Source organism: Chiloscyllium plagiosum, chromosome 3 (assembly GCF_004010195.1).
Source record: "Chiloscyllium plagiosum isolate BGI_BamShark_2017 chromosome 3, ASM401019v2, whole genome shotgun sequence".
In the NCBI taxonomy this organism is placed as follows: Eukaryota; Metazoa; Chordata; class Chondrichthyes; order Orectolobiformes; family Hemiscylliidae; genus Chiloscyllium; species Chiloscyllium plagiosum.
The window spans coordinates 28578052-28586503 of NC_057712.1; the positions used below are offsets into that span (position 1 = coordinate 28578052).

General features: G+C 40.3%; 1 protein-coding gene across 1 annotated transcript in view; it reads right to left on the reverse strand.

The window, feature by feature from the left end:
- Positions 1-6197, reverse strand: part of gsta.1 (glutathione S-transferase, alpha tandem duplicate 1) — an 11976-nt gene extending 5779 nt beyond the window's left edge. The window contains exons 1-3 of the mRNA XM_043679228.1: positions 6053-6197; positions 4872-5004; positions 1233-1374 (exon numbers count right to left, since the gene is read on the reverse strand). Of these exons, the coding sequence (XP_043535163.1) occupies positions 1233-1374; positions 4872-5004; positions 6053-6152 (375 nt within the window). The 5' untranslated portion in view covers positions 6153-6197. The remainder of the gene's footprint in view (positions 1-1232; positions 1375-4871; positions 5005-6052) is intronic.
- Positions 6198-8452: the final 2255 nt, after the last annotated feature.

Genomic DNA, 8452 nt, shown 5'->3' on the forward strand with positions numbered 1-8452 from the left:
TCCTCCCCCACTCACCTATTGTACTCTATGCTACTTTCTCCCCACCCCCACCCTCCTCTAGCTTATCTCCACGCTTCAGGCTCTCTGCCTTTATTCCTGATGAAGGGCTTTTGCCCGAAACGTCAATTTTGCTGCTTGTCGGATGCCTGAATTGCTGTGCTCTTCCAGCACCACTGATCCAGAATCTGGTTTCCAGCATCTGCAGTCATTGTTTTTACCTCAATCCAGAGGCCTGGCTGATTCTCTGAGCATATGGGTTTCAACCCACCATAGCAGACAATGTAACTTCAGTTAAAATCTAGAATTGAAGTTAGTTGCATAGCCTCAGTAATGATGAACATCAATTGATGTAAAAACACATTTGGTTCACTCATATCCTATAGCGAAGGAAATCTGCCTCCATACCTGGTCTGGCCTACATGTGATTCATTACACACACAATGGGATTTACTGCCCTTGGAAATTGCCTCATGGTCCACTCATTTCAAGGCCAATTAGGGTTTGCCAACAAATGCTGCGATTGCCAGTGATGTTCACATCCCAGGAAAGAACACAAAAAAGGCCGCAATTGCAGGCACCAGCCATCAGAGATCCCCCATAGATTTCGGGAGTCATAGGGATAGAAATCAGGACAGGGGGAGATAGGGAGCCAGGAGAGAACAGAATATTTCAGATGGTGGGAGAAGAGAGAGCTAGCACGGGGATGTGTGGAAGGGAAAAGTGGGGTGGGGTGGGGGAGTCTCACAACTCCTGGGCCCTCATTGTAGCCACTCTCATCCCACACCTCCTAGGTTTTCTTCGTTCCTCACTCAGAGATTCCCCATTCCCTGTCCTCTCTCCTTTCCTTACTCCCAGGGATTCCATGTCCCCTTTCCTCTCTCCCCAACACTGAACCGCAGCTCAAAAATTCCACATGCTTTCCTGCGCACGTGCAGAATTGTGTTTGACCATGATGTCCGCACATAAGGTCTATGTGATGATATACTGTGTTTGGAACTATGCATAAACACATTCCTAAATGAGCGTGCATGTACATGTACCCGAATGAGCGTGCACGTACATGTACCCGAATGAGCGTGCACGTACATGTTCCCGAATGAGCATGCACGTATATGTTCCCGAACAAGTGTGCACGCATAATTGCCTGTGTTGCAAACAGTGCCAAACAAAGAAGTCAAAATGAGATTAGGTTCATCTCGATTAACATTGTAGCTAGTGTAACACCGATGTACCTTTTCAAATGCTGGGAAATATCTATTTTTGGCCTTGTTATTTATCAGTGTTAGGTCACTGTCCTTTTGCTCTGAAGGAAGAAATGGATGACGCATCACAAGTGTCATCAGATCTCTGGCTCCCTCTGCATACATGTCAATTCTGTGATAAAAAAAAAATGTACAAGTATGAAACCATAATTACTGAATTTGTTTGCCAGATTGTCTACTTTTATTTGCCATTAAACAAGATGATATTTTTTGTTACAGAGCATGTGCTCCTGTGTTGATTTGTTTAAAATCGGTCCAGCTTTCCCAAACTTGCTTCAATGCACCCCAACTACAATATGGATAATCTTCAGAGATACACATTTCACTATTATAACAAACACTTTTTCAACAGTACAAGAGCAACTTTTTTTTTTACTCTCATTGACAATATTCTTGAATAACTTTGAGATTCAAGCCAACATTAGGCATCGAGTTTCACAGAATCATATAATCCCTATAGTACAGAAGAAGGCCATTTGATTCGTCAAGTCCACATTGCCCCTCCAAACAGCATCCTATACAGACTCATTCTTCCCCAATCTATCCCTGTAATCCTGCGTTCCCATGGCTAACCCAATGACTGTGCATATCCCTAGACACTACAGGCAATTCAGAATGGCCAATCCACCTGACCTGCACACCTTCAGACTGTGGGAGGAAACCAGAACATCCAGAGGAAACTCACAGAGACATGGGGAGAACGTGCAAACGCACAGACAGTCAACGAAGGCTGATTCATTCATTTGGAAAAATAGAAACATCACTCCATTTTAGAAAAAAGAAGCTGTTGACTGGGGTAGAATGGCAAAAAAATTGGATAATTAAGTTATTAAAAACAAGGGAATTAAAAATGTTCACAAATCTGTGGGAATTATTTTAAGGTGTATAGAACTCAATAGTGGCAAATTTATCTTAAACTTACAAAGGATATAAACTTTTATCTGTCAGACTGTAATTAGAACACCATGCACATTCTGGTCACCATACTAAAGACATATAGAAGCAAGAGGGAAAATGCACAAAATATTTCTAAGTATTATCCCAGAACAAAGAGCTTACAACTAACAGACATGACAGGGTAGCCCTCCTGAAAATGTGTTGCTGTAAAAGCGCAGCAGGTCAGGCAGTATCCAAGGAACAGGAGAATCGACGTTTCGGGCATAAGCCTGCTGCCGCCTCCCAATCCTAGTTTTAATGAGGACATGCCAGGAGCAACACCCAAAACATGAGGTGAATTTACAAAACAGAATGCCTGACAATTAAACAGGTGAGGCAGCGTTCGGTAGAGAAAAGTGAAACAATAGACCAGATCAATTCACATCTTGTGAACGATGGGGTATAATCAACAACTAACAGGAGGAAATCTGTACCATTTATTGCCACAGGAGGGTATGGAAGCCAGGTCATTGAGTATATTTAAAACAGAGATAAACAGGTTCTTGATTACCAAGGGGATCAAAGGTTACAGGAAGAAAGCGAGAAAATAGGACTGAAAACCTTATCAGCCATGATTGAATGGCAGAGCAGACTCGATGGGCTGAATGGCCTAATTTCTGCTCCCATGTCTTATGGTCTTATAAAAAAGACCCAAAAACATCCTCAGTAAGTGAAAAAGAGAAGGCTGAATAATTTGTCATCTTCAACCGGAAGTGCCACTTGGATGATTTATCTTGACTTTGGCTTGAGGTCCCCAGCATTGCTAATGCCGGACTTTGGCCAATTTGATACACTTCATGTGATATCCAGAAATTGTTGACGACACTGCGTACAGTGAAGGCTACAGACTCTGACAATATCCCAGCTGTAGTATCAAAGACTTGCACTTCCCTAGCCAGGCTGTTCCAGCACAGCTACAACAGTGACATTTGTGCTGTGTTATTCTATGATTCAACAATTTAGGCCCAATTCTCAACAGGCCATACCTAATGTCAATAATGTGGCGACAGCTGGCAGGACTGAGTGATAGTACTAGGAACGATGGGTGGGGCAGGTAATAGGAAACCCAGTGAAATCACCCATATCGTTCTACCCATGAGTTTCCCCTTTCGCAGCCCCCAAGTGTCTTTTGATTGATAAATGCGGTCACTGTTATGAATACTCAGTGAAATAAACAATCAGTTTTGAGCTGCAGATAGAGAAGAACACCCCTTTCCTTTGTGAAAAGATAAACTTGACAAATGAAATTAGAAAGAACAAAACAGCTTCAGTCTTATGACCATCTTTTTTTCATGTGGTTCTTACAGGCAAGTGTAAATTTCCTCATCACAAAATGTTGCCAAGGAAGTAATTGTCATTGCTTTTCCAAGCTGAATACAATCACAAATTGCTGCAAACATACTTAAGGATAGAAAAACTGACAACATTAAATGAACATTAAGCAGAAATCAGATATTGATTTTTGTGTTGCAACAATGGTTTGTTATTTTGTCATTAGATATGAAAATTGAGGACAAATTGGTGAATTGGCACTCTTGCCAATTTTAATGTTGAAGAGGCCCACTTTTATGCACAGAAGCCTGCTATTCTTTCTGGTGCAAACAAAATTTTAAGCTGTACAGACAAATTGATGGAGTACATGTATGATGTTGCCATGTAGCTGCACAATGATTTGGTTAGGCTGCACCTTATCTAGATCTGATCACTGAGGAATGAGAAATCTACAAGTTCCAGAAGCAAAGGGCACAAAGAACTTTACGTCAAGTATGAGACGACAGACTGAGCAGGTGCGAAATCTGCAGCCTAAGAATAAGGAGAATGTGTGGAAACGTTAGAAAGAATAGATACAAATCGTGCTTGAAAAGATTACCACAGATCACAATTTCATGTTAAAGCACAACTGTGGGACAAGGGGTCAGGGTTTAAAAATGGGGACAAAATAAGCAAGCTTTGGAGTAATGCCTCAATGCACCTAACAAACATTGACCAATCATCATCTAGGTAGGAGGCAGAGACACATATTCTAGAGTAATTCATAAGACACTGCATTTCTAAACAAAGGCAGGGTTAAATATGTCAAATGACCAAATGAATCATAGAATCACAGAAACCTTAGTGTGGAAGCAGGCCCTTCAGCCCATCAAGTCCACACCAACCCGATGGGGAGTATCCCACCGAGCCCAAACTTCCTATCCTATCCCTGTAATCTGCACCTACCATGGACAATCCACTTAACTTACACATCTTTGGAATGTGGGAAGAAGCTGGTACACCCGAAGGAAACCCATGCCAACACAGGGAGAATGTGCAAACTCCACACTGATAGCCTGCCACATTAGTCCTCACATTTTGTGCTGATCTGTTTTACTAACTCTTTCTTTGTAAAGATTAGCACTGTTCAAATCATATTTTGCCTCAAAGACTGGTCGATTATTTCCGAATTGTCCATTCAACTCCTTCAACTGTAACACCGTACCTGACCAATTTCTTCATTACAACATTATTCTTAAAGCCAGTATCTCGACTAATGCAGCACTCCCTCAGTATTGAGCAGGTAATTGGCCTAGACTAAATATGCAAATCCTTGATTGCTGGAGTAAGATTAATGGTACAGTTTTCACTTTTAACAACATAAATTTTTCAAATCAGAAGACTTATCCAAATGTGACATACAGCGCTCTTTCCTTGATATCTTTTCCATAAAGATTGTATTTTGCTGCAACATAGTTCAGAATAGCATTGGTCTGGACTAACTTCATTCCATCAATTTCGACCATAGGTACCTGCTCATATAGGAGAGCTCCATCTGTTGTGGAAAACAAAACCAAATATAGTCTCAGGCCTGATCAAGAAAATCATAAATATTCAAAAATAATACATTGCAGGTAAAGAAATAATTTTAATTTAAAAAGGTAGTCAAATTAGAAAAAAAAAATACAGGTAAAATACAGCAAATTTAAAATCTGAAATATGCATAGCCTCTCCTGATATCAAAATGATTTTCATCTGAACCTAAAGACAGATGCCCAGGCATCCCTCAAAATTGATCCATCTAAACTAAAATTTCCTCCACCAACCTCACCAGATTGTGAACAAGACTATGGAACTGTTTTCCTAGATTTCCCTCGGCTCGTGTGTTGTTTTCTTTACATGTTTGCTTGTCTGAGTGTAAAGGGAACTTTATAAAGGGCTTGGAGTTTTAATTCAAAGTGCTTATTTAATTTAGTTGAGTTGTTTTCCTGAACCTAGAATCCAGGACTATATGCGGAGGGTCGCACTAAATCCTGGAGCAGCAGCTGCCAAGGCGCAGTGGGGAAAAAATATTGTCTGAGGCCTTCCTATTGAAGCTAAATGGGGCTCCATTCAGTTAGTCGATCCTCTGAGTGCATCAAGTATATGTAAATATTAGTATTGTATCTGTAAGAGAGATCTTTGGTTTTTCAGATACAGTCAAAGTCAAATGTTTTGTTTGTCTACTTGCTATGCAACTACAGAATTGAAGTGCTTTTGTGACCACATATGTATGTACACAGATATTTTATGAATAAAGTATATTTTTAAAATAGAAAAAGACATGTAATGAAGCGTGCTTCTTGTTAAGTAGAAAAATCAGCTCCTTGCTTTCTACTAATCTGGGCGTGAAAATCAGGTAGCTTGACGATTCCTACCTTTTTTTAAAGACGTTTTTAACTTATGTGATGACTCTGGGGAAAGCAAGCCCTACCTTCCATCAGGCTACCCCACTGAGTGGTGACAAATCCCACTCCTAAACTGGCATGCTTTGAACCCATTTTATGCCCAAATAGACAGACAATATTCCAATTTCGAACCCACTTTTAATATATACTACCTACCTTTCAGTAGCTTTTCATACTGATCCCTGGTCTCAAGGTATTCTTCCTCAAACTGAAATAAATAATTAGTACAAGATGCTTGATAAAATATTTCAAACATGCAGATTTATTTTTGCAACGCTGTTCAATGTTTCTTTTCTGAGTTGAATGGACGTACAGTCAGTAGAATGAGTTTTATATCCAAACATCAAAAACTGACAGCTTTCACTGTCACATCTTTGTTGAAAGGTTAGTTTGAAATACTGGAACTGCATAAAATATAACCTAATTAGAAGATTCTTCCATTGTTAATCAATTCATTGTGAGATCATCTAATACTCATCACAACCAATTTTTCTTTCTGTTGATTCCCATTGAATGAAAGATCAGCACAGATTTATAACAGGCAGTCATCCAGTTAGGTAATTTGACTTTTTCATTCTTAGTGCCAAAGTTAGAACTAACCTCATACCTCAGCTACCATTCAAACAATGTTGAAATGCACCACATGTCACATTCTTTCAAAGGTTTCCTGACTTTGGAAGAAAGAAATTGGCACACAAGTTAAAGTAAATGTGATAAGCAAAGTCCCTCATGCCTTCAAGTGATCTCTTACCTCCATGAGAAGAAAGCTCTTTGAAATCTGAAAGCCCATCTTCGGAGTTTCCCTCATTTTTTTTTGTAACTGCACAACTGAACACCTACAGGGGTCAATATTAACTACCTCAGCCTGGCATAACTGGTGTAAAACAGCCTGAAACAGCATTGTGTAAAGTGATATCAACTCATACGGCATGGAAACAGACCCTACAGTCCAACAAGTCCATGCCGAACAGAATCCCAAACTAAACTAGGCCCACCTGACTGCTCCTGATCCATATCCCTCCAAACCTTTCTTATTCATGTATCCAAATGTCTTTTAAACACTGTAATTGTGCGCACACCAACCATTTCCTGAGGAAGTTCATTCCACACGTGAACCACCCTCTGTGCAAAAAAATCTCCCCCTCATGTCTTTTAAATCGCTCTCTTCTCACTCATTCATGCGAGTGGCAAATCACCACTGAGGGAGAACATGTCAGAATGCAGCATCCGCAGACAATGGATATAGCACAGGGGATTGAATGAAGGGCAGTTACTTTTCAGACGGGACATGTACACATTGGCATTTACAGAATTACTTTAGTGCTTTGACGCTTTTCAATACTTATTGACAAAGTGGGTTGGCTATTCACAGCATAATTTTAAAGTCTGCAGCTGAAAGAGAACTCAAAAATATAGTCACGCCTGGCCAAAACAAGCTTCAAGAAGACTTAACAGGTGGCTAAAATACAGTCCAGTTAAGTGAAATCTCGTGCAGGCAAGTGTGAAGCGATACGTTGTAGGAGGAGGAATGAAGAGAGGTAAGGTAAACTATGTGATATAATTTCAAAGATGGAGGCTTCTCCAGGCATGTACCCAAATCTCTGAAGAAGCAGTACAGATTGGGAAGACTGTTCAGAGAATAGAAAGGATTCTTGACTTTATTAATAAAAGAAAAGAATACAAAAGCAAGAGTATTATGGTTAATCTTTACAAAACACTTGTTAGGCCTCAGCAGGAGAACTGTGCTTTGTTCTAGGCACCACACTTTACATAGAATATCAAGATATAGAAAGGTACAGAAGAGATTTATTAGAATTGCACACTGGTTAAGGATTTATCCTTCATCTCTTGCCCTATTCAAACTTCCTAAAGGGCTCACAATGTCAGCACCCCATAAGAGGTGCATGTGGGGTCATGACCCAAGGAGTCCAGACCCCATTCTTGAACATTTGCTTTACTTTCAGGCTGCTACAGAAATGAAATCTTGCCTGAAAGCTAATAGCTAACTATTTAAGTTAACTAGTTCACTACTTAAAATGCACAATACAAATGTTTGCTACAAAATACATGTGGGAGAAAGTGAGGACTGCAGATACTGGAGCTCAGAGTCGGGAGTGCAGTGCTGGAAACGCACGGCAGGTCAGGCAGCATCCGAGGAGCAGGAGAATTGAAGTTTCGGGCATAAGCCCTTCAATAGGATGCTGCCTGACCTGCTGTGCATTTCCAGGACTACACTCCCAACTACAAAATAAATGTTAAAACAATACACTACAGACGTTTAAGAAAAGGGAGATAACAAAACATATCCAATTCTATGTATACCACTAAAGTAATACAGATTGTACTTGAGTTTTTAAATGACCTAATGTATACAATAGGATTTGTTGTAATTATAGGAGAAAGTGAGGTCTGCAGATGCTGGAGATCAGAGCTGAAAATGTGTTGCTGGAAAAGCGCAGCAGGTCAGGCAGCATCCAGGGAACAGGAGAATCGACGTTTTGGGCATAAGCCCTTCTTCAGGAATGAGGAAAGTTTGTCCAGCAGGCTAAGATAAAA